Below are 27408 nucleotides of genomic sequence, written 5' to 3' on the forward strand. Positions count from 1 at the left end.
AATTTCTTTCCCACATTTTTTGCAGTATTACTTTAGTGCCATATTGCAAACAGGATGCATGTTTTGGAATATTTTTATTCTGTACAGTCTTCCTTTTCACTCTGTCATTTAGGTTACTAATGTGGAGTAACTACAATGTTGTTGATCCATCCTCAGTTTTCTATCAAAGCTATGAAACTCTGTAACTGTTTAAAAGTCACCATTGGCCTCATGGTGAAATCCCTGAGTGGTTTCCTTCCTCTCCGGCAACTGAGTTAGGAAGGACGCCTGTATCTTTGTAGTGACTGGGTGTATTGATACACCATCCAAGGCGTAATTAATAACTTCACCTTGATCAAAGGGATATTCAATGTCTGCTTTTTTTTTTTTTTTACCCTTCTACCAATAGGAGCCATTCTTTGCGAGGCATAGGAAAACCTCACTGGTCTTTGCTGTTGAGTCTGTGTTTGAAATTCACTGAGGGACCTTCCAGATAATTGTATGTGTAGGGTACAGAGATGAGGTAGTCATTCAAAAACAATCACACTAAACCCTATTATTGCCACACAGAGTGAGTCCATGCAACTTATGTGACTTGTTAAAACACGTTTTTACTCCTGAACTTATTGAGGCTTGGCATAACAAAGGAGGTTAAATACTTATTGACTCAAGACATTTCAGCTTTTCATTTTTTATTAATTTGAAACATAATTCCTTTGACATTAATGGGGTATTGTGTATAGAGGCCAGTGACACAAAATCTGAATTTAATCCATTTTAAATTCAGGCTGTAAGACAAGAAAATGTGGAAAAATTCAAGGGGTGTGAATACTTTCCGAAAGCACTGTACATCCTTGGCTTATGAGAATCATTATCATAACTGTGTAGGACCAGCAGGGATGCGACTATGATAAAGATTACTGCAAAGGAGGAATAAACATCGAGAACAAACAGATCTGGAACCAGATAGTCACGCTAAACGAATTGGTAAAGAGAGAACAAACAGATCTGGGATCAGATTGTCACGCTAAACAGATCTGGGATCAGATTGTCACGCTAAACAGATCTGGGACCAGATTGTCACGCTAAACGAATTGGTAAGAGAGAACAAACAGATCTGGGATCAGATTGTCACGCTAAACGAATTGGTAAGAGAGAACAAACAGATCTGGGATCAGATTGTCACGCTAAACGAGTTATTAAAGAGAGAACAAACAGATCTGGGATCTGATTGCTACGCTAAACAGATCTGGGATCAGATTGTCACGCTAAACAGATCTGGGATCAGATTGTCACGCTAAACAGATCTGGGATCAGATTGTCACGCTAAACAGATCTGGGATCAGATTGTCACGCTAAACGAATTGGTAAGAGAGAACAAACAGATCTGGTACCAGATTGTCACGCTAAACAGATCTGGGATCAGATTGTCACGCTAAACAGATCTGGGATCAGATTGTCACGCTAAACAGATCTGGGACCAGATTGTCACGCTAAACGAATTGGTAAGAGAGAACAAACAGATCTGGGATCAGATTGTTCTCTCTTACCAATTCGTTTAGCGTGACAAACAGATCTGGTACCAGATTGTCACGCTAAACAGATCTGGGATCAGATTGTCACGCTAAACAGATCTGGGACCAGATTGTCACGCTAAACGAATTGGTAAGAGAGAACAAACAGATCTGGGATCAGATTGTCACCCTAAACGAGTTGGTAAAGAGAGAACAAACAGATCTGGGATCAGATTGTCACGCTAAACAGATCTGGGATCAGATTGTCACGCTAAACAGATCTGGGATCAGATTGTCACGCTAAACAGATCTGGGATCAGATTGTCACGCTAAACAGATCTGGTACCAGATTGTCACGCTAAACAGATCTGGGATCAGATTGTCACGCTAAACAGATCTGGGACCAGATTGTCACGCTAAACGAATTGGTAAGAGAGAACAAACAGATCTGGTACCAGATTGTCACGCTAAACAGATCTGGGATCAGATTGTCACGCTAAACAGATCTGGGACCAGATTGTCACGCTAAACGAATTGGTAAGAGAGAACAAACAGATCTGGGATCAGATTGTCACGCTAAACGAATTGGTAAGAGAGAACAAACAGATCTGGTACCAGATTGTCACGCTAAACAGATCTGGGATCAGATTGTCACGCTAAACAGATCTGGGATCAGATTGTCACGCTAAACGAGTTGGTAAAGAGAGAACAAACAGATCTGGGATCAGATTGTCACCCTAAACGAGTTGGTAAAGAGAGAACAAACAGATCTGGGATCAGATTGTCACCCTAAACGAGTTGGTAAAGAGAGAACAAACAGATCTGGGATCAGATTGTCACGCTAAACAGATCTGGGATCAGATTGTCACCCTAAACGAGTTGGTAAAGATAGAACAAACATATCTGGGATCAGGCTAGAAACAAACAATAACATAGGTTAGCTGTAACATCTCCTTACTTTTGAGTCCGTGTTTGAGGCAGTGCTCCATGACCACGAAGAACTGCTGTAGCGGAGCGTAGTCCGAGTCCAGGGTTCTGCCCAGGTTCAGGGCCGACTCAATCAGACCCTTGATACTCATCTTAGCCATGTTCATCAGGTTCAACCGCTCGATGGCTATAGGGTCCTTCGGATCTGGACAGAGAGAGAGGGACAAAGGAGGCAGAAGACATAGGAGAGAAAGAGATTTGAGCAACAAACAAAGTACATCGGTCACCATGGCAACAGCTGAAAGCAGAGCATATCAAAACTGAGAAGGGAAGGTGACCTGCTACCACTAGACACAGAGAGAGATCACCTGCTACCACTAGACACAGAGAGAGAGATCACCTGCTACCACTAGACACAGAGAGAGATCACCTGCTACCACTAGACACAGAGAGAGAGATCACCTGCTACCACTAGACACAGAGAGAGAGATCACCTGCTACCACTAGACACAGAGAGAGAGAGAGGACCTACTACCACTAGACAGAGAGAGAGAGAGGACCTACTACCACTAGACAGAGAGAGGACCTACTACCAATAGACAGAGAGAGAGAGAGGACCTACTACCACTAGACAGAGAGAGAGAGAGGACCTACTACCACTAGACAGAGAGAGAGAGAGGACCTGCTACCACTAGACAGAGAGAGGACCTACTACCAATAGACAGAGAGAGAGAGAGGACCTACTACCAATAGACAGAGAGAGAGAGAGGACCTACTACCAATAGACAGAGAGAGAGAGAGGACCTACTACCAATAGACAGAGAGAGAGAGAGGACCTACTACCAATAGACAGAGAGAGAGAGAGGACCTACTACCACTAGACAGAGAGAGAGAGAGGACCTACTACCACTAGACAGAGAGAGAGAGGACCTACTACCACTAGACAGAGAGAGGACCTACTACCACTAGACAGAGAGAGGACCTACTACCAATAGACAGAGAGAGAGAGAGAGGACCTACTACCAATAGACAGAGAGAGGACCTACTACCAATAGACAGAGAGAGAGAGAGAGGACCTACTACCAATAGACAGAGAGAGAGAGAGAGGACCTACTACCACTAGACAGAGAGAGGACCTACTACCACTAGACAGAGAGAGGACCTACTACCAATAGACAGAGAGAGAGAGAGAGGACCTACTACCAATAGACAGAGAGAGGACCTACTACCAATAGACAGAGAGAGAGAGAGAGGACCTACTACCACTAGACAGAGAGAGAGAGAGAGGACCTACTACCACTAGACAGAGAGAGAGAGAGGACCTACTACCACTAGACAGAGAGAGAGAGAGAGGACCTACTACCAATAGACAGAGAGAGAGAGAGAGGACCTACTACCACTAGACAGAGAGAGAGAGAGGACCTACTACCACTAGACAGAGAGAGAGAGAGAGGACCTACTACCACTAGACAGAGAGAGAGAGAGGACCTACTACCACTAGACAGAGAGAGAGAGAGGACCTACTACCACTAGACAGAGAGAGAGAGAGGACCTACTACCACTAGACAGAGAGAGAGAGAGGACCTACTACCACTAGACAGAGAGAGAGAGAGGACCTACTACCACTAGACAGAGAGAGAGAGAGGACCTACTACCACTAGACAGAGAGAGAGAGGACCTACTACCAATAGACAGAGAGAGAGAGAGGACCTACTACCACTAGACAGAGAGAGGACCTACTACCAATAGACAGAGAGAGAGAGAGGACCTACTACCACTAGACAGAGAGAGAGAGAGGACCTACTACCACTAGACAGAGAGAGGACCTACTACCACTAGACAGAGAGAGAGAGAGGACCTACTACCACTAGACAGAGAGAGAGAGAGGACCTACTACCACTAGACAGAGAGAGAGAGAGGACCTACTACCAATAGACAGAGAGGACGTCTCTGCTCCCAATAGACAGAGAGAGAGAGAGGACCTACTACCAATAGACAGAGAGAGAGAGAGGACCTACTACCACTAGACAGAGAGAGAGAGAGAGGACCTACTACCACTAGACAGAGAGAGAGAGAGGACCTACTACCACTAGACAGAGAGAGAGAGAGGACCTACTACCAATAGACAGAGAGAGAGAGAGGACCTACTACCACTAGACAGAGAGAGAGAGAGGACCTACTACCAATAGACAGAGAGAGAGAGAGGACCTACTACCACTAGACAGAGAGAGAGAGAGGACCTACTACCACTAGACAGAGAGAGAGAGAGGACCTACTACCACTAGACAGAGAGAGAGAGAGGACCTACTACCAATAGACAGAGAGAGAGAGAGGACCTACTACCACTAGACAGAGAGAGAGAGAGGACCTACTACCAATAGACAGAGAGGACGTCTCTGCTCCCAATAGACAGAGAGAGAGAGAGGACCTACTACCACTAGACAGAGAGAGAGAGAGGACCTACTACCACTAGACAGAGAGAGAGAGAGGACCTACTACCACTAGACAGAGAGAGGACCTACTACCACTAGACAGAGAGAGAGAGAGGACCTACTACCACTAGACAGAGAGAGGACCTACTACCAATAGACAGAGAGAGAGAGAGGACCTACTACCACTAGACAGAGAGAGAGAGAGGACCTACTACCAATAGACAGAGAGAGAGAGAGGACCTACTACCACTAGACAGAGAGAGAGAGAGGACCTACTACCACTAGACAGAGAGAGAGAGAGGACCTACTACCAATAGACAGAGAGAGAGAGAGGACCTACTACCACTAGACAGAGAGAGGACCTACTACCAATAGACAGAGAGAGAGAGAGAGGACCTACTACCACTAGACAGAGAGAGAGAGAGGACCTACTACCAATAGACAGAGAGAGAGAGAGGACCTACTACCAATAGACAGAGAGAGAGAGAGGACCTACTACCACTAGACAGAGAGAGGACCTACTACCAATAGACAGAGAGAGAGAGAGGACCTACTACCAATAGACAGAGAGAGGACCTACTACCAATAGACAGAGAGAGGACCTACTACCAATAGACAGAGAGAGGACCTACTACCAATAGACAGAGAGAGAGAGAGGACCTACTACCACTAGACAGAGAGAGAGAGAGGACCTACTACCACTAGACAGAGAGAGAGAGAGGACCTACTACCAATAGACAGAGACAGAGAGAGGACCTACTACCAATAGACAGAGAGAGGACCTACTACCAATAGACAGAGAGAGAGAGAGGACCTACTACCAATAGACAGAGAGAGAGAGAGGACCTACTACCAATAGACAGAGAGAGAGAGAGGACCTACTACCAATAGACAGAGACAGAGAGAGGACCTACTACCAATAGACAGAGAGAGGACCTACTACCAATAGACAGAGACAGAGAGAGGACCTACTACCAATAGACAGAGAGAGGACCTACTACCAATAGACAGAGAGAGGACCTACTACCAATAGACAGAGAGAGGACCTACTACCAATAGACAGAGAGAGAGAGAGGACCTACTACCAATAGACAGAGAGAGAGAGAGGACCTACTACCAATAGACAGAGACAGAGAGAGGACCTACTACCAATAGACAGAGAGAGAGAGAGGACCTACTACCAATAGACAGAGAGAGGACCTACTACCAATAGACAGAGAGAGGACCTACTACCAATAGACAGAGAGAGGACCTACTACCAATAGACAGAGAGAGAGAGAGGACCTACTACCAATAGACAGAGAGAGAGAGAGGACCTACTACCAATAGACAGAGAGAGAGAGAGGACCTACTACCAATAGACAGAGAGAGGACCTACTACCAATAGACAGAGAGAGAGAGAGGACCTACTACCACTAGACAGAGAGAGGACCTACTACCACTAGACAGAGAGAGGACCTACTACCAATAGACAGAGAGAGAGAGAGGACCTACTACCACTAGACAGAGAGAGAGAGAGAGGACCTACTACCAATAGACAGAGAGAGAGAGAGGACCTACTACCACTAGACAGAGAGAGGACCTACTACCACTAGACAGAGAGAGAGAGAGGACCTACTACCAATAGACAGAGAGAGAGAGAGGACCTACTACCACTAGACAGAGAGAGAGAGAGGACCTACTACCACTAGACAGAGAGAGAGAGAGGACCTACTACCAATAGACAGAGAGAGGACCTACTACCAATAGACAGAGAGAGAGAGAGGACCTACTACCAATAGACAGAGAGAGGACCTACTACCACTAGACAGAGAGAGAGAGAGGACCTACTACCAATAGACAGAGAGAGAGAGGACCTACTACCACTAGACAGAGAGAGAGAGAGGACCTACTACCAATAGACAGAGAGGACGTCTCTGCTCCCAATAGACAGAGAGAGAGAGAGGACCTACTACCAATAGACAGAGAGAGAGAGAGGACCTACTACCACTAGACAGAGAGAGAGAGAGGACCTACTACCAATAGACAGAGAGAGAGAGAGGACCTACTACCACTAGACAGAGAGAGAGAGAGGACCTACTACCACTAGACAGAGAGAGAGAGAGGACCTACTCCCAATAGACAGAGAGAGGACCTACTACCACTAGACAGAGAGAGAGAGAGGACCTACTACCAATAGACAGAGAGAGAGAGAGGACCTACTACCACTAGACAGAGAGAGAGAGAGGACCTACTACCACTAGACAGAGAGAGAGAGAGGACCTACTACCACTAGACAGAGAGAGAGAGAGGACCTACTACCAATAGACAGAGAGAGAGAGGACCTACTACCAATAGACAGAGAGAGGACCTACTACCAATAGACAGAGAGAGAGAGAGGACCTACTACCAATAGACAGAGAGAGAGAGAGGACCTACTACCACTAGACAGAGAGAGAGAGAGGACCTACTACCAATAGACAGAGAGAGAGAGAGGACCTACTACCACTAGACAGAGAGAGAGAGAGGACCTACTACCACTAGACAGAGAGAGAGACAGAGAGAGGACCTACTACCAATAGACAGAGAGAGAGAGAGGACCTACTACCACTAGACAGAGAGAGGACGTCTCTGCTCCCAATAGACAGAGAGAGAGAGAGGACCTACTCCCAATAGACAGAGAGAGAGAGAGAGGACCTACTACCACTAGACAGAGAGAGGACCTACTACCAATAGACAGAGAGAGAGAGAGGACCTACTACCAATAGACAGAGAGAGAGAGAGGACCTACTACCAATAGACAGAGAGAGAGAGAGGACCTACTACCAATAGACAGAGAGAGAGAGAGGACCTACTACCACTAGACAGAGAGAGAGAGAGGACCTACTACCACTAGACAGAGAGAGGACCTACTACCAATAGACAGAGAGAGGACCTACTACCAATAGACAGAGAGAGAGAGAGGACCTACTACCACTAGACAGAGAGAGAGAGAGGACCTACTACCACTAGACAGAGAGAGAGAGAGGACCTACTACCACTAGACAGAGAGAGAGAGAGGACCTACTACCACTAGACAGAGAGAGAGAGAGGACCTACTACCACTAGACAGAGAGAGAGAGAGGACCTACTACCACTAGACAGAGAGAGAGAGAGGACCTACTACCAATAGACAGAGAGAGAGAGGACCTACTACCACTAGACAGAGAGAGAGAGAGGACCTACTACCAATAGACAGAGAGGACGTCTCTGCTCCCAATAGACAGAGAGAGAGAGAGGACCTACTACCAATAGACAGAGAGAGAGAGAGGACCTACTACCACTAGACAGAGAGAGAGAGAGGACCTACTACCAATAGACAGAGAGAGAGAGAGGACCTACTACCACTAGACAGAGAGAGAGAGAGGACCTACTACCACTAGACAGAGAGAGAGAGAGGACCTACTCCCAATAGACAGAGAGAGGACCTACTACCACTAGACAGAGAGAGAGAGAGGACCTACTACCAATAGACAGAGAGAGAGAGAGGACCTACTACCACTAGACAGAGAGAGAGAGAGGACCTACTACCACTAGACAGAGAGAGAGAGAGGACCTACTACCACTAGACAGAGAGAGAGAGAGGACCTACTACCAATAGACAGAGAGAGAGAGGACCTACTACCAATAGACAGAGAGAGGACCTACTACCAATAGACAGAGAGAGAGAGAGGACCTACTACCAATAGACAGAGAGAGAGAGAGGACCTACTACCACTAGACAGAGAGAGAGAGAGGACCTACTACCAATAGACAGAGAGAGAGAGAGGACCTACTACCACTAGACAGAGAGAGAGAGAGGACCTACTACCACTAGACAGAGAGAGAGACAGAGAGAGGACCTACTACCAATAGACAGAGAGAGAGAGAGGACCTACTACCACTAGACAGAGAGAGGACGTCTCTGCTCCCAATAGACAGAGAGAGAGAGAGGACCTACTCCCAATAGACAGAGAGAGAGAGAGAGGACCTACTACCACTAGACAGAGAGAGGACCTACTACCAATAGACAGAGAGAGAGAGAGGACCTACTACCAATAGACAGAGAGAGAGAGAGGACCTACTACCAATAGACAGAGAGAGAGAGAGGACCTACTACCAATAGACAGAGAGAGAGAGAGGACCTACTACCACTAGACAGAGAGAGAGAGAGGACCTACTACCACTAGACAGAGAGAGGACCTACTACCAATAGACAGAGAGAGGACCTACTACCAATAGACAGAGAGAGAGAGAGGACCTACTACCACTAGACAGAGAGAGAGAGAGGACCTACTACCACTAGACAGAGAGAGAGAGAGGACCTACTACCACTAGACAGAGAGAGAGAGAGGACCTACTACCACTAGACAGAGAGAGAGAGAGGACCTACTACCACTAGACAGAGAGAGAGAGAGGACCTACTACCACTAGACAGAGAGAGAGAGAGGACCTACTACCACTAGACAGAGAGAGAGAGAGAGGACCTACTACCAATAGACAGAGAGAGAGAGAGGACCTACTACCAATAGACAGAGAGAGAGAGAGGACCTACTACCAATAGACAGAGAGAGAGAGAGGACCTACTACCAATAGACAGAGAGAGAGAGAGGACCTACTACCAATAGACAGAGAGAGAGAGAGGACCTACTACCAATAGACAGAGAGAGGACCTACTACCAATAGACAGAGAGAGAGAGAGGACCTACTACCAATAGACAGAGAGAGAGAGAGGACCTACTACCAATAGACAGAGAGAGAGAGAGGACCTACTACCAATAGACAGAGAGAGAGAGAGGACCTACTACCACTAGACAGAGAGAGGACCTACTACCACTAGACAGAGAGAGAGAGAGAGGACCTACTACCACTAGACAGAGAGAGAGAGAGAGGACCTACTACCACTAGACAGAGAGAGAGAGAGGACCTACTACCACTAGACAGAGAGAGGACCTACTACCACTAGACAGAGAGAGGACCTACTACCACTAGACAGAGAGAGAGAGAGGACCTACTACCAATAGACAGAGAGAGAGAGAGGACCTACTACCAATAGACAGAGAGAGGACCTACTACCACTAGACAGAGAGAGGACCTACTACCACTAGACAGAGAGAGGACCTACTACCACTAGACAGAGAGAGAGAGAGGACCTACTACCAATAGACAGAGAGAGAGAGAGGACCTACTACCACTAGACAGAGAGAGAGAGAGGACCTACTACCACTAGACAGAGAGAGAGAGAGGACCTACTACCACTAGACAGAGAGAGAGAGAGGACCTACTACCAATAGACAGAGAGAGAGAGAGGACCTACTACCACTAGACAGAGAGAGAGAGAGGACCTACTACCACTAGACAGAGAGAGAGAGAGAGGACCTACTACCAATAGACAGAGAGAGAGAGAGAGGACCTACTACCACTAGACAGAGAGAGAGAGAGGACCTACTACCACTAGACAGAGAGAGAGAGAGGACCTACTACCACTAGACAGAGAGAGAGAGAGAGGACCTACTACCACTAGACAGAGAGAGAGAGAGGACCTACTACCACTAGACAGAGAGAGAGAGAGAGGACCTACTACCACTAGACAGAGAGAGAGAGAGGACCTACTACCAATAGACAGAGAGAGAGAGAGGACCTACTACCAATAGACAGAGAGAGAGAGAGAGGACCTACTACCAATAGACAGAGAGAGAGAGAGGACCTACTACCACTAGACAGAGAGAGAGAGAGGACCTACTACCACTAGACAGAGAGAGAGAGAGGACCTACTACCACTAGACAGAGAGAGAGAGAGGACCTACTACCAATAGACAGAGAGAGAGAGAGGACCTACTACCAATAGACAGAGAGAGGACCTACTACCAATAGACAGAGAGAGAGAGGACGTCTCTAGTACACAAATTGAGCGAATTCCGTCCTACAAATATAATGGTATCTGGCTTGATGACAAACTCTCATTTAAAAAACATGTCACTGAGCATAATGAAATAAAAATCAAAAAGGAACATAAAACTAAACATCCCAATTACGATCTGACAAACAATACTTCAAATCAGTTATAGAACCCAATGCGCTCTATCCTTGAGATGTTTCTACAACTTGATTGAGGTCTTTTGCCTTTTGGGTAGGCCGTCATTGTAAATAAGAATTAGTTCTTAACTGCCTAGTTAAAGAAAAGGTTAAATTAAAGGTTCAATTAAAGGTTCAATTAAAGGTTCAATTAAAGGTTCAATTAAAGGTTCAATAATAATAATAACAAATGCCCAGCAGAGGGAGTTCCCTTTGACCATTTCCCGATTCACTGTTTTGGTGGTGCTCATAGAAAGTAGCAGAGATCCCACTCTGGTAATGTGACGTGTTTAAATATTATATTGTTTAAAACCATGTCTAAAAATGAACAATATTCATGTTGAATAAATTAAATGGGTAAAATTCTATGATTAATATATACACTAGATGACAGATAGGAGGCGCTGTGTTGAAACTAGCCTCCATCTTGGCTCTCCCCCTCCGTTGTCAAATATATTTAGGAAGTTATAAGAATCCATTTATTAATGTCTACATGTTTTTGCCATTTTTATTTTATTTAAGACACATTAATGCATACTTTAACATTTAATTATGAGCTAAACAAAAATATATATTTTTATAGATCTCCACTACAACAACAAAATACATGTCATTTTCTTCTTTAAACATTTAATTGAAATACTGTAAAATTCCATTCCTCCTGCTGGGAGTGCAAATATGGCCGACTGGTGGCATCAAAGCTTCTCAACGGACAATACACAAGACCCCTACAGGACCCCCCCCTCCTACAGGACCCCCCCCCTACAGGACACACAGGACCCCCCCCACAGGACACACAGGACCCCCCCCACAGGACACACAGGACCCCCCCCACAGGACACACAGGACACCCCCCCCCCCTACAGGACACACAGGACCCCCCCTACAGGACACACAGGACCCCCCCTACAGGACCCCTCATACAGGACCCCCCCCTATAGGACCCCCACTACAGGACCCAGGATCTAGTTTGAAATACACACCTTATTTCCAAGCAGCACCTCACCACACCTAGGGTGAGCACATTTAAAATACCCGCATGCAGGACAACAGGATGAATTGGGGGGACAGCGTAGCCACACCACTCTGCTCCTCCCTGTTCAACACAAGCCTCCTCTATGGCTCAGAGAGAACACCATGTAATCATAGAGTTCAATCAGCGAGTTACCGAGCGCTGGGAGACTCTGACATGACGACATTACGAGGGCCTGTATTCATAAAGAGTCTCAGTAGGAGTGGTGATCTAGGATCAGGTCATAAAGAGTCTCAGTAGGAGTGTTGATCTAGGATCAGGTCATATAGAGTCTGAGTAGGAGTGGTGATCTAGGATCAGGTCATACAGAGTCTCAGTAGGAGTGTTGATCTAGGATCAGGTCATAAAGAGTCTCAGTAGGAGTGGTGATCTAGGATCAGGTCATACAGAGTCGCAGTAGGAGTGTTGATCTAGGATGAGGTCATACAGAGTCTCAGTAGGAGTGTTGTTCTAGGATCAGGTCATACAGAGTCTCAGCAGGAGTATTGATCTAGGATCAGGTCATACAGAGTCTCAGTAGGAGTGGTGATCTAGGATCAGGTCATACGGATTCTCAGTAGGAGTGTTGATCTAGGATCAGGTCATACAGAGTCTCAGTAGGAGTGTTGATCTAGGATCAGGTCATACGGATTCTCAGTAGGAGTGTTGATCTAGGATCAGGTCATACGGAGTCTCAGTAGGAGTGTTGATCTAGGATCAGGTCATACGGAGTCTCAGTAGGAGTGTTGATCTAGGATCAGGTCATACGGAGTCTCAGTAGGAGTGTTGATCTAGGATCAGGTCATACAGAGTCTCAGTAAGAGTGTTGATCTAGGATCAGGTCATACAGTCTCTCAGTAGGAGTGGTGATCTAGGATCAGGTCATACAGAGTCTCAGTAGGAGTGGTGATCTAGGATCAGGTCATACAGAGTCTCAGTAGGAGTGGTGATCTAGGATCAGGTCATACAGAGTCTCAGTAGGAGTGTTGATCTAGGATCAGGTCATACGGAGTCTCAGTAGGAGTATTGATCTAGGATCAGGACCCCCCCCTCTGTCCATGTTACAGTCCATCACCTACCTTCGTGGGCTGGCTCTGGGTCTGGGGTGAGAGAGATGTCGTTGAGCTCCCTGAGACAGAGCCATTCTCCGTCCACCGACACGCGGAAGTTACACAGATAGATGGTCTCCCGGGCCGCCTGCGTGATCTTGTCAGTGGTGGGGGTCGGGGCATCGGCCTGAGGCGTCACGTCTGCCATGATGACTCAGCGAATAGAGGGGCTGAGAGACGAACGGCAACAAAGCAGGAACGCTCTCTCTGTCCAGGCGACGCAAAGGCCGCAAAGAGGGGGGATGGAGAGAATTTGTGCTGAACGACAGCAGTCTCCCCAGATATAAAAGGATGGTGTTATTTCTCTTCTTCCTCTCCGTGCCTCCTCCCCCCTTCACGCACTCCCGTTTTTAACGGAGGAGTGAGGAGAAAAAGCCAGTGTGCGTCTTGTCTCAACAAAAGCTGCAGCCCTGCTCTCTCCTCCGCAGCGCGGGCCTGGGATAACAACGCTAGGTCTCTGCCTGGGCGCGGCCTGGGTACTGGGATAACAGCGCTAGGTCTCTGCTCCGCTGGAATGACAGCCTCTCCTTTGGTGGGCTCTGCCTCTGCCCCTCTCCTCTCGTTTCGGCTAGCCCTCACAGGATTGGTTGTGTGCAGGCAGTGAGTCGCTGCTCCTCTGACAGACAGCAGAGTGGGTGTTGACCAAGATGGCTGCCTGATAATGAGCTAGCTGGGTAAAAGAGTAACATCACCTGACCAGATGGTGCATGGGGAGGGGGAAGGGACTAATTCCCATGATGCCCATTTGTTGCAGGGAGAGAGGGAGGGCATCTTTGATGCAGGAAGGGAGGCATGGATGGCTCGTCGCTCTCTGGCATCAGCCAGATTTCCTGGCAGGTTAGAACTATTAATCAAACACTGAGCTGAGAAGCACCACTTTACTCAGCCACCAGTATTTATAGGATAATGCCACAGTTAACCCAACCCCTCTGAATCTGAGAGGTGCTGCGTCTTCCACAGTAAACCCAACCCCTCTGAGAGGTGCTGTGTCTTCCACAGTTAACCCTACCCCTCTGAGAGGTGCTGTGTCTTCCACAGTAAACCCAACCCTCTCTGAATCAGAGAGGTGCTGTGTCTTCCACAGTAGACCCAACCCCTCAGAGAGGTGCTGTGTCTTCCACAGTAAACCCAACCCCTCAGAGAGGTGCTGTGTCTTCCACAGTAAACCCAACCCCTCTGAGAGGTGCTGTTTCTTCCACAGTAAACCCAACCCCTCTGAATCAGAGAGGTGCTGTGTCTTCCACAGTAAACCCAACCCCTCTGAATCAGAGAGGTGCTGTGTCTTCCACAGTAAACCCAACCCCTCTGAATCTGAGAGGTGCTGTGTCTTCCACAGTAAACCCAACCCCTCAGAGAGGTGCTGTGTCTTCCACAGTTAACCCAACCCCTCTGAGAGGTGCTGTTTCTTCCACAGTAAACCAACCCCTCTGAATCAGAGAGGTGCTGTGTCTTCCACAGTAAACCCAACCCCTCTGAGGTGCTGTGTCTTCCACAGTAAACCCAACCCCTCAGAGAGGTGCTGTGTCTTCCACAGTAATCCCAACCCCTCTGAGAGGTGCTGTGTCTTCCACAGTAAACCCAACCCCTCTGAGAGGTGCTGTGTCTTCCACAGTAAACCCAACCCCTCTGAGAGGTGCTGTGTCTTCCACAGTAAACCCAACCCCTCAGAGAGGTGCTGTGTCTTCCACAGTAAACCAACCCCTCTGAATCTGAGAGGTGCTGCGTCTTCCACAGTAAACCCAACCCCTCTGAGAGGTGCTGTGTCTTCCACAGTAAACCCAACCCCTCTGAGAGGTGCTGTGTCTTCCACAGTAAACCCAACCCCTCAGAGAGGTGCTGTGTCTTCCACAGTTAACCCAACCCCTCTGAGAGGTGCTGTGTCTTCCACAGTTAACCCAACCCCTCTGAGGTGCTGCGTCTTCCACAGTTAACCCAACACCTCTGAATCAGAGAGGTGCTGTGTCTTCCACAGTAAACCCAACCCCTCTGAATCAGAGAGGTGCTGTGTCTTCCACAGTAAACCCAACCCCTCTGAATCAGAGAGGTGCTGTGTCTTCCACAGTAAACCCAACCCCTCAGAGAGGTGCTGTGTCTTCCACAGTTAACCCAACCCCTCTGAGAGGTGCTGTTTCTTCCACAGTAAACCAACCCCTCTGAATCAGAGAGGTGCTGTGTCTTCCACAGTAAACCCAACCCCTCTGAGGTGCTGTGTCTTCCACAGTAAACCCAACCCCTCAGAGAGGTGCTGTGTCTTCCACAGTAATCCCAACCCCTCTGAGAGGTGCTGTGTCTTCCACAGTAAACCCAACCCCTCTGAGAGGTGCTGTGTCTTCCACAGTAAACCCAACCCCTCTGAGAGGTGCTGTGTCTTCCACAGTAAACCCAACCCCGCTGAATCAGAGAGGTGCTGTGTCTTCCACAGTAAACCCAACCCCTCAGAGAGGTGCTGTGTCTTCCACAGTAAACCCAACCCCTCAGAGAGGTGCTGTGTCTTCCACAGTAAACCCAACCCCTCAGAGAGGTGCTGTGTCTTCCACAGTAAACCCAACCCCTCTGAGGTGCTGTGTCTTCCACAGTAAACCCAACCCCTCTGAGGTGCTGTGTCTTCCACAGTAAACCCAACCCCTCTGAGGTGCTGCGTCTTCCACAGTTAACCCAACACCTCTGAATCAGAGAGGTGCTGTGTCTTCCACAGTAAACCCAACCCCTCTGAGAGGTGCTGTGTCTTCCACAGTAAACCCAACCCCTCTGAGAGGTGCTGTGTCTTCCACAGTAAACCCAACCCCTCTGAGAGGTGCTGTGTCTTCCACAGTAAACCCAACCCCTCTGAGAGGTGCTGTGTCTTCCACAGTAAACCCAACCCCTCTGAGAGGTGCTGTGTCTTCCACAGTAAACCCAACTCCTCTGAGAGGTGCTGTGTCTTCCACAGTTAACCCAACCCCTCTGAGAGGTGCTGTGTCTTCCACAGTAAACCCAACCCCTCTGAGAGGTGCTGTGTCTTCCACAGTTAACCCAACCCCTCTGAATCAGAGAGGTGCTGTGTCTTCCACAGTAAACCCAACCCCTCTGAGAGGTGCGGGGAACTGCCTTAATTCGACATCCAAGTCATCGGTCTATTAGCCTACACCATGTTTAGTATTTCAACATTATGTCTCTCTTGATATGTTATAGGTAAAGTAAATAATATTCATCATAGACTTACCTAGTTAAATAAAGAATGAAACATGAATGTACACCATTGTCGACAACAGCAACAACAAAAAACAGGACTCGGGCCGCTGCGACGACCCGAGTCCTGGGCCGCTGCGACGACCCGAGTCCTGGGCCGCTGCGACGACCCGAGTCCTGGGCCGATGCGACGACCCGAGTCCTGGGCCGATGCGACGACCCGAGTCCTGGGCCGATGCGACGACCCGAGTCCTGGGCCGATGCGACGACCCGAGTCCTGGGCCGATGCGACGACCCGAGTCCTGGGCCGATGCGACGACCCGAGTCCTGGGCCGATGCGACGACCCGAGTCCTGGGCCGATGCGACGACCCGAGTCCTGGGCCGATGCGACGACCCGAGTCCTGGGCCGATGCGACGACCCGAGTCCTGGGCCGATGCGACGACCCGAGTCATGGGCCGATAAATACACAATTATTTGTTACAGCCTGAATTTTAAATAGATTTTACCCATCTACATACAATACCCCATAATGACAAAGTAAAAAATATATATACAAAAATTGTTGCCAAATTTGTTGAAAATGAAATAAAGAAATCTCTCATTTACATAAGTTCTCACACACCTTAAGAATGGCAGCAATTACAGCTGTGAGTCTTTCTGGGTAAGTCTCTAAGAGCTTTGTACACCTGGATTGTACAATATTTGCACATTATTATTTTTTTTATTCTTCAACCTCTGTCAAATTGGTTGTTGATCATGATAGAAAGCCATTTTAAAAAGTCTTGCCATAGATTTAAGCAGATTTAAGTCAAAACTGGAACTAGGCCGCTCAGGAACATTCAACAACGTCTTGGTAAGCAACTCCAGTGTAGATTTGGCCTTGTGTTTTAGATTATTGTCCTTTTGTAGGTTACTTCATCTCCCAGTGTCTGTTGCAAAGCAGACAACCAGGATTTAACTAGGATGTTGCCTGTGCTTAGCTCTATTCCGTTTCTTTGTATACTAAAAAAAAATGCCCTAGTCCTTGCCGATGACAAGCATACCCATAACATGAAGCAGCCACCACCATGCTTGAAAATATGAAGAGTGGTACTCAGTGATGTGTTGTGTTTGCCCCAAACCTAATGCTTTGTATTCAGAACAAAGTTAAGTTCTTTACCATATTTTTTTCAGTTTTACTTTAGTGCCTTGTTGCAAACAGGATGTTTTGGATAAGGATGCACGATATATCGGTGAACATATTGGAATCGGCTGATATTAGCTAAAAGAAATGCCACCATCGGTATCGGCCGATGTCTAGTTTAAAGCCGATGTGCAAAACCGATGTCAAAGCTGACGTGCGTACCTATATAACGTAGGTACATGATGTAATGACGCCATGTAAAATTTTGCACTACACGTGCAGCACAGCATTCCTAACCCACAATGTCTGCTGTGTGGATCGAGCAGTCAACAAGTCCAGCAGTCATTTGAAAGAGTAAGAACATTTCAGAGAGACAACTCAAAGGCGAAATCCATAACGCCAAGATAATGGAATTCATTGCCCTTGACAATCAACCATTCTCTGTCGTGGGTGATGTTGGCTTTCGCCGACTGATCAAGCACCAATACACACTAACAAATGCGCTATTTTTCAGATGTTGCCCTACCGGAGTTACACAGTAGTTGCGTCACTGCTATTAGCTTCACCACATACATACTATGAAAAGCCGTTTGGGTCTTTGCGTGTCAAAAGATACAGTAGCACTGTCAAAGCTGTACAAACATTTCTGCAAGCAAGCAAACACCGGCCACGAACAATGTGTTTTCAATAGCGCGTTGGTAATAAAGCATAATTTGTTCGACCGCAACTTCTGAGCTAGCTAGCTTTAGCTTGGTGACTAGCTAGCACCAATACAACCAGCCTGAAAACAATGACCAGTAGAAACTGCAGTCATTTTCATAATTCTTAGCAATGATTTAGGAATCCTTGAGTTAGTATTAGCTAGGTTGCCACTTGTTGTTCGACTATTGAAATTGAACTTCAGTTCATGACAATAAATAGCTAGCCAGCTACTTAACCCTGTTGCCCACAGCTAACGTTATAAGCGACCAGCTAGCTTCATCTGGCTAGTGAAGCTCGACCGGACCGGGTTATGTGCTGTGAAGCTAGCCACAATAAGGATTAGGCACAATAATGGAATTTGCGGTATGCCTTCAAAATAAAAGTATGTCTTTGACAGTGATGCAAATTAATACAAATAGTAGAATTATGCAATACTTTTATTTTGAAGACTAACCGCAAAGTCCACTATTGTGGCTAATCCTTATTGTGGCTAGCTTCACGTCGATGGGTCCTCCATTAATCAAATAAGAACTGTCTTATAAATTAGGGTTATTTTAGATGATAACACCTAGCTATATAGTTAGCTAGCTAACTATAGCGACTGAAACAGATTGTCGTTTTGCTATGTTTTTGGGGAAGAACATTGTTTGCATCCATGAGCTACATTTAGATTTACATTTTAGTCATTTAGCAGACGCTCTTATCCAGAGCGACTTACAGTAGAGTGCATACACTTTATTAAAAAAATTTTTTTACATTTTATTACATTTTACATACTGAGACAAGGATATCCCTACCGGCCAAACCCTCCCTAACCCGGACGACGCTATGCCAATTGTGCGTCGCCCCACGGACCTCCCGGTTGCGGCCGGCTGCGACAGAGCCTGGGCGCGAACCCAGCCCAGCCTGGGCGCGAACCCAGATACTCTGGTGGCGCAGCTAGCACTGCGATGCAGTGCCATAGACCACTGCGCCACCCGGGAAGCTAGCTAGCTTTTATGACCAGCACTGTAGGTACGCGAGACAACTTTACCAGCATCATAGCGTACGTATCGATGAATCGTTGTGACATATGAAATACGAGTGATTGTGTAATAACTGTGTAAAAAATGTAGAAAAGCTTTAAATAGTTGTGTGACATGCAGTCATATTCAGGTCCTGATTGGTCAAATAGTGTTATTTGACACGTCAAAGTGTTATGTGATGTGTATCTTTTTTGACACGCAAAGACGCAAACGGCGTTCCATAGAAATCCTGGTTGAAAATGAAACGACTGAACAAAAGAACAACGAAATCGCACAGCAAGAAAGTGAATGAAATCTGATTTGATTATGTTTTACTAGTAATGGGGAAATAGGTAAATGCCCTCAAAATAACTTTTTGGTCAGTGTGTGTGACCTTTATTTAACTAGGCAAGTCAGTTAAGAACAAATTCTTAATTACAAATGACGGCCTACCACGGAAAAAACGCCAATCATGGCCGGATGTGATACAGCCTGGATTCAAACCAGGGACTGTAGTGACGCCTCTTGCACTGAGAGGCAGTGCCTTAGACGGCTGTGTCAATGTGTGTGAACTATTTACCTATACTAGAAATCTTAAAGAGGCCGCTAAAATTTTAAATATCGGTTATCGGCCAAAATTGTCATAATGGTGCATCACTAGTTTTGTAATATTTTTGATTCTTTACAGGCTTCCTCCTTTTCACTCTGTTAATTATGTTAGTATTGTGGAGTAACTACAATGTTGATCCATCCTCAGTTTTCTCCTATCACAGCCGTTAAAAACTCACTGTTTTACAGTCACCATTGGCCTCATGGTGAAATCCCTGAGCGGTTTCCTTCCTCTCTGGCAACTGAGTTAGGAAGGACGCCTGTATCTTTGTAGTTACTGGGTGTATTGATACACCTTCTAAAGTGTAATAATTCATTTCACCATGCTCAAAAGGGATATTCAATGTCTGTTTGTATTATTACCCATCTACCAATGGGTGCCCTTCATTGTGAGGCATTGGAAAACCTTCCTGGTGTTTGTGGTTGAATCTGTGTTTGAAATTCACTGCTCGACATAGGGACCTAATTGTACGTGTGGGGTACAGAGACGAGGGAGTCATTCAAAAAATGATGTTAAACACTATTATTGCACAAGGAGTGAGTCGACGCAACGTATTATGTGACTTGTTAGAAGCACATTTCACTGGCAAAGAAAACAATATCAACACCCCCAAAGACTTTGCCATTGCTATTTTCTATAGATACTGATTTGGTCTAATTCAAAATGAGGGCGTCATCGTCACCATAAACGCTGAACGATGATCAGCCGTCGTTATAAACGCTCGTTCACGCTCAGTTTTACGGCAGGTCTGATTTATAACAGGGCAACCGGGAGGTCCGTGGGGCGACGCACAATTGGCATAGCGTCGTCCGGGTTAGGGAGGGTTTGGCCGGTAGGGATATCCTTGTCTCAGTATGTAAAATGTAATAAAAAAAAGTAGCATGCGTATGTATTATGTGCGTCAAGTTTAAACATTTAAAATATATTTTTTTAGAAATAGATCACGCAGATATTACGTGTAACGTTTATGCCACGGTTATAAATGAAGAGAGAAGGTTACTCATCACCGAAGGCCCTTTGAACCACACATCCCCATTGACAATGTCAGTTTTTTTCCACACTGAGTCAGGCAGTCAACGCCGACTCCGGGACTGAACTTCTGTGCAGTATTTGAACAAAAATACTAGAAATTCCACTCATCCAAGGTTATTTCAGTCACACCAATTTAACTCAACATAAAAACACAACTCAGGAATCAGAATGGATTCAAGCATGAGCATTTCACTGTCGCCATCTTGTCTGCTACATCCTATCATTCTACATCTCGTCTTCCACATCTTGTCTGCTACATCCTATCATTCTACATCTCGTCTTCCACATCTTGTCATTCTACATCTTATCTTGTCAGTCTAGCTCATAGACTGTAAAAAAAAAAATGGACGAAGCCATCGATGACGTCACCCCATTACATTTACATTTACATTTAAGTCATTTAGCAGACGCTCTTATCCAGAGCGACTTACAAATTTGGAAAGTTCATACATATTCATCCTGGTCCCCCCGTGGGAAATGAACCCACAACCCTGGCGTTGCAAGCGCCATGCTCTACCAAATGAGCCACATGGGACCACATTGTGTCCTATGAGAATGCCTGGTGGCGTATTTGATCATCATGAAAATGTCATTTCAGTGTCGCCATCTTGTCAACAAACAAAGAGTGCACCAAGGGGTGGGGGGGCCCCAGGGGTGGGGGGGCCCCAGTACCAAATTTGGGAAACATTGAACTACTGACATGACAAAACAGCAGTGTTACAATGTTCGCGGCTTCCCCACAGAATTGGCCTACTTTGAAAACGATGTCGCGGGTGAAAATGGATTTGTCGAGGGGTTTTTTGTGCTATTTCTAGATTGCACCGTGGCATTTCTCTTAAAAATATATTTCGCTGCTGACCTGATGCTGACTGTCAGGCAGCGAGGCAGGCTGTTGCTGAGTGGATGGTGGGGAGGACCGGAGGGGTGTGTCTGTGTTGAGAGAGCACTACAGCTATTGGCTGAGTCATGTGAGCGAGAGGAGAGAGCAGCACGCCTCACATGTCATGACAACTTCTTACCAGTTGTAGGACTTGGCTATTTAGATTGTCATTATGGAGACACCTATTTCCAAACCTTTTTCCATAAAACATTAATACTCTAGAACTGATAATAAATAATTGAATAATAATGATAATAATCAAGAAATAATGGAGACAAAGCACTGGAAAAAGACTTTGGGCCCACTAGGACGCATTACATAAATCCACTCTGAGGTGGTTTAAACTGCATTCTAATGTTGACTGTGTAACGGATGTGAAATGGCTATCTAGTTAGCGGTGGTGCGCGCTAATAGCCTTCTAGGATGTGAAATGGCTATCTAGTTAGCGGTGGTGCGCGCTAATAGCCTTCTAGGATGTGAAATGGCTATCTAGTTAGCGGTGGTGCGCGCTAATAGCCTTCTAGGATGTGAAATGGCTATCTAGTTAGCGGTGGTGCGCGCTAATAGCCTTCTAGGATGTGAAATGGCTATCTAGTTAGCGGTGGTGCGCGCTAATAGCCTTCTAGGATGTGAAATGGCTATCTAGTTAGCGGTGGTGCGCGCTAATAGCCTTCTAGGATGTGAAATGGCTATCTAGTTAGCGGTGGTGCGCGCTAATAGCCTTCTAGGATGTGAAATGGCTATCTAGTTAGCGGTGGTGCGCGCTAATAGCCTTCTAGGATGTGAAATGGCTATCTAGTTAGCGGTGGTGCGCGCTAATAGCCTTCTAGGATGTGAAATGGCTAGCTAGTTAGCGGTGGTGCGCGCTAATAGCCTCCTAGGATGTGAAATGGCTATCTAGTTAGCGGTGGTGCGCGCTAATAGCCTCCTAGGATATGAAATGGCTATCTAGTTAGCGGTGGTGCGCGCTAATAGCCTTCTAATCGGTGACGTCACGGACTAAAGTTAAACTGTCACAACTGCTTAAAGAAAACGGTATCAATGCGAAGTGCTTTATGCACTTCGGGGGGGGGGGGGGGGGTCCTCAATGAAACTGACATGAGGCTAAATGTGGAGAATGATTCATTTGCCTCAGTTGGCTATCACGTAGCCTATTAATATACATGCCATCGTAGGCTACCATTTGATACAATAAATATGTTGAAATTATTTATCACTGGAGTCATTGCAAATCAATTTTTTTTATTTTTTTTTTATTTTACCGTTATTTTACCAGGTAAGTTGACTGAGAACATGTTCTCATTTGCAGCAACGACCTGGGGAATAGTTACAGGGGAGAGGAGGGGGATGAATGAGCCAATTGTAAACTGGGGATTATTAGGTGACCATGATGGTTTGAGGGCCAGATTGGGAATTTAGCCAGGACACCGGGGTTAACACCCCTACTCTTACGATAAGTGCCATGGGATCTTTAATGACCTCAGAGAGTCAGGACACCCGTTTAACGTCCCATCCGAAAGACGGCACCCTACACAGGGCAGTGTCCCCAATCACTGCCCTGGGGCATTGGGGTATTTTTTAGACCAGAGGAAAGAGTGCCTCCTACTGGCCCTCCAACACCACTTCCAGCAGCATCTGGTCTCCCATCCAGGGACTGACCAGGACCAACCCTGCTTAGCTTCAGAAGCAAGCCTGCAGTGGTATGCAGGGTGGTATGCTGCTGGATGTGAAGCCTACCTGGAGCTGGTAAACTAGTTGAATAGAAAGCATGTAACTCAATGTGTAGCCTACCTGGAGCTGGCAAACCAGTTGAATAGAAAGCATGTAACTTCAGTTTATTGTTGTAGTAGTCTTGTGTTATTAAAAACACATTAGATTGATGTAACAGTCAGATTAGGCTACAGGTAAAACCCATTAGATTGATGTCAGATTAGGCTACAGGTAAAACACATTAGATTGATGTAACAGTCAGATTAGGCTACAGGTAAAACCCATTAGATTGATCTCAGATTAGGCTACAGGTAAAACCCATTAGATTGATGTAACAGTCAGATTAGGCTACAGGTAAAACCCATTAGATTGATGTAACAGTCAGATTAGGCTACAGGTAAAACACATTAGATTGATGTCAGATTAGGCTACAGGTAAAACCCATTAGATTGATGTAAAAGTCAGATTAGGCTACAGGTAAAACACATTAGATTGATGTAGCAGTCAGATTAGGCTACAGGTAAAACACATTAGATTGATGTAGCAGTCAGATTAGGCTACAGGTAAAACACATTAGATTGATGTAACAGTCAGATTAGGCTACAGGTAAAACACATTAGATTGATGTAGCAGTCAGATTAGGCTACAGGTAAAACACATTAGATTGATGTAACAGTCAGATTAGGCTACAGGTAAAACACATTAGATTGATGTAACAGTCAGATTAGGCTACAGGTAAAACCCATTAGATTGATCTCAGATTAGGCTACAGGTAAAACCCATTAGATTGATGTAACAGTCAGATTAGGCTACAGGTAAAACCCATTAGATTGATGTATCAGTCAGATTAGGCTACAGGTAAAACACATTAGATTGATGTCAGATTAGGCTACAGGTAAACCCCATTAGATTGATGTCAGATTAGGCTACAGGTAAACCCCATTAGATTGATGTATCAGTCAGATTAGGCTCCAGGTAAACCCCATTAGATTGATGTATCAGTCAGATTAGGCTACAGGTAAAACACATTAGATTGATGTAACAGTCAGATTAGGCTACAGGTAAAACCCATTAGATTGATGTATCAGTCAGATTAGGCTACAGGTAAAACCCATTAGATTGATGTAACAGTCAGATTAGGCTACAGGTAAAACCCATTAGATTGATGTAACAGTCAGATTAGGCTACAGGTAAAACACATTAGATTGATGTCAGATTAGGCTACAGGTAAAACCCATTAGATTGATGTAACAGTCAGATTAGGCTACAGGTAAAACCCATTAGATTGATGTAAAAGTCAGATTAGGCTACAGGTAAAACACATTAGATTGATGTAACAGTCAGATTAGGCTACAGGTAAAACACATTAGATTGATGTAGCAGTCAGATTAGGCTACAGGTAAAACACATTAGATTGATGTAACAGTCAGATTAGGCTACAGGTAAAACACATTAGATTGATGTAACAGTCAGATTAGGCTACAGGTAAAACCCATTAGATTGATCTCAGATTAGGCTACAGGTAAAACCCATTAGATTGATGTAACAGTCAGATTAGGCTACAGGTAAAACCCATTAGATTGATGTATCAGTCAGATTAGGCTACAGGTAAAACACATTAGATTGATGTCAGATTAGGCTACAGGTAAACCCCATTAGATTGATGTCAGATTAGGCTACAGGTAAACCCCATTAGATTGATGTATCAGTCAGATTAGGCTACAGGTAAACCCCATTAGATTGATGTATCAGTCAGATTAGGCTACAGGTAAAACCCATTAGATTGATGTAGCAGTCAGATTAGGCTACAGGTAAAACCCATTAGATTGATGTAGCAGTCAGATTAGGCTACAGGTAAAACCCATTAGATTGATGTATCAGTCAGATTAGGCTACAGGTAAAACCCATTAGATTGATGTAACAGTCAGATTAGGCTACAGGTAAAACACATTAGATTGATGTAGCAGTCAGATTAGGCTACAGGTAAAACCCATTAGATTGATGTAACAGTCAGATTAGGCTACAGGTAAAACCCATTAGATTGATGTCAGATTAGGCTACAGGTAAAACACATTAGATTGATGTAACAGTCAGATTAGGCTACAGGTAAAACCCATTAGATTGATGTAACAGTCAGATTAGGCTACAGGTAAAACACATTAGATTGTTGTAACAGTCAGATTAGTAATCTGACTGTTACATCAATCTAATGTGTTTTTAACAACACAAGGCTACCATGCTGTGTTGTCGTGTGTTGCTGCCTTGCTACGTTGTCGTCTTAGGTCTCTCTATGTAGTCTTGTCTCGTGTTGTGATGTGTGTTTTAGCCTATATTTATATTATTTTATTGTTTTAATCCCAGCCCCCGTCCCAGCAGGAGAGGCCCTTTGCCTTTTGGTAGGCCGTCATTGTAAATAAGAACTTGTTCTTAACTGACTTGCCTGGTTAAATAAATACAGTACCTTCCTGTATGTTTTCGTTTCGACTCCAGTAACTAACCCGATTCAATGTATCAAGCAGGTAACGCGAAGTATTAGAATCAGGTCAACTATTTTAGGGTTGGAGAAAAACCTACAGGACGGTAAATTAACTCTCCGGGAACAGGGTTAGCGAGCCCTGATATAACGGGAACCTCTTATTTCTGTACTGTAGTTAATCAAATCTGAAAGTTGTCTTTGGCTGGCTAGCTAGCTGCTAGCTAAGACAAAGAGCTTCATATCCCCTACTGCAACTCTGTTTGCTTGTTGGCTAGGTAGATTTGAGTCAACAGTCAGCTGGTGTTGGCAGTTCACTAGTTGTTGACAAATAGCTAACGTTAGCTAACTAGCTAGCTGGTACAACAGCTAAGCTTTTTCAGTCAGACTGCTATTCATTGTCAGCTAGCAAGTGGACTAGTTAAAAGGGTAGGTAAAGTATTGAAACACTCACTCTTCGACGTACTCTTGATATTGAGTTCATATTGAACAGAAGAAGTAGGAGATGACAGTCCAGTCTTCGCAAAAGAAATGTTCGCCGAACTCAGCGCCTCTTTAAAATAGATGACAGAAGTCGGAGAGAATGACTCGTCCGGGGTGCTAGCAACATGTCCATTTTTATCTTGAATGTGTGCTCTGTCAGAGTCCCCCGAGGCATCCAAACTTTGTGAAAGTGGTGAATCCTGGATGGGACACGGGAGTGTTGACAGTCCCTGCTCCTCCGCCATCTTCACTTGCATGTGACTCGTTTCCAATCAGCAGTCAGAGAGAAACTTCTTCTTCTTTGTTGGGGCTTATCGGCGGTTGGGATCCAACGTTATTGTGCATTACCGTCACCTACTGTACTGGAGTGTGGGCTAGAGACAGGGAGAAACTAAATCCTACCTGGCATCTCAGTTGCTCTTGAATAAGATGACAACATATTTGAGACTATATCTAAAGAAGTTCTACTCAAAATACTGTTTAAACTCATTTCCTGTATCCCCTTCTCCCTCATACTAGATCTCATCCTCTCTCTTTCCCTCTGATACTGCCCACACTGTATTAATACATGCTCTGTTTCCTGGTAATAATCCCGCATTTCTGTTGGATGCTTTCCTATTACATTTAAAGTCATATTTATCTGGCTGTGTCCCACCCTTCATCTTGTAAAAAAAATTGCCTCCTCTCTTCTGTCTCTTCCCGATGTTCTCCCCTCCCTGACTTTCCCCTGTACTTGAAATAAATGCCTGCCCTTAGAATCACTGCTCCTGCCATCTCTGCACCATCACTGTCCACATCAGCCTGTTAGCTAGCCATCTCTGCACCATCACTGTCCACATCAGGCTTGTTAGCCTGCCATCTCTGCACCATCACTGTCCACATCAGGCTGTTAGCTAGCCATCTCTGCACCATCACTGTCCACATCAGGCTGTTAGCTAGCCATCTCTGCACCATCACTGTCCATATCAGGCTGTTAGCCTGCCATCTCTGCACCATCACTGTCCACATCAGGCTGTTAGCCTGCCATCTCTGCACCATCACTGTCCACATCAGGCTGTTAGCCTGCAATCTCCACACCATCACTGTCCACATCAGGCTGTTAGCCTGCCATCTCTGCACCATCACTGTCCACATCAGGCTGTTAGCCTGCCATCTCTGCACCATTACTGTCCACAT

General features: G+C 45.7%; 1 protein-coding gene across 6 annotated transcripts in view; it reads right to left on the reverse strand.

Annotated features, from left to right (window-relative positions):
- LOC129855561 (protein RUFY3-like) overlaps positions 1-26500 on the reverse strand; it is an 86930-nt gene extending 60430 nt beyond the window's left edge. For 3 of the 6 annotated variants that reach the window (XM_055923354.1, XM_055923350.1, XM_055923356.1), the window contains exons 1-2: positions 26204-26500; positions 2452-2625 (exon numbers count right to left, since the gene is read on the reverse strand). In XM_055923354.1, the coding sequence (XP_055779329.1) occupies positions 2452-2625; positions 26204-26489 (460 nt within the window). In that variant the 5' untranslated portion in view covers positions 26490-26500. Of the gene's footprint in view, positions 1-2451; positions 2626-13015; positions 13717-26203 lie in introns of those variants that run through there. The other 3 variants (XM_055923351.1, XM_055923352.1, XM_055923353.1) reach the window with 3 other exon arrangements.
- Positions 26501-27408: the final 908 nt, after the last annotated feature.

This window comes from Salvelinus fontinalis, chromosome 5 (genome assembly GCF_029448725.1).
Source record: "Salvelinus fontinalis isolate EN_2023a chromosome 5, ASM2944872v1, whole genome shotgun sequence".
In the NCBI taxonomy this organism is placed as follows: domain Eukaryota; kingdom Metazoa; phylum Chordata; class Actinopteri; order Salmoniformes; family Salmonidae; genus Salvelinus; species Salvelinus fontinalis.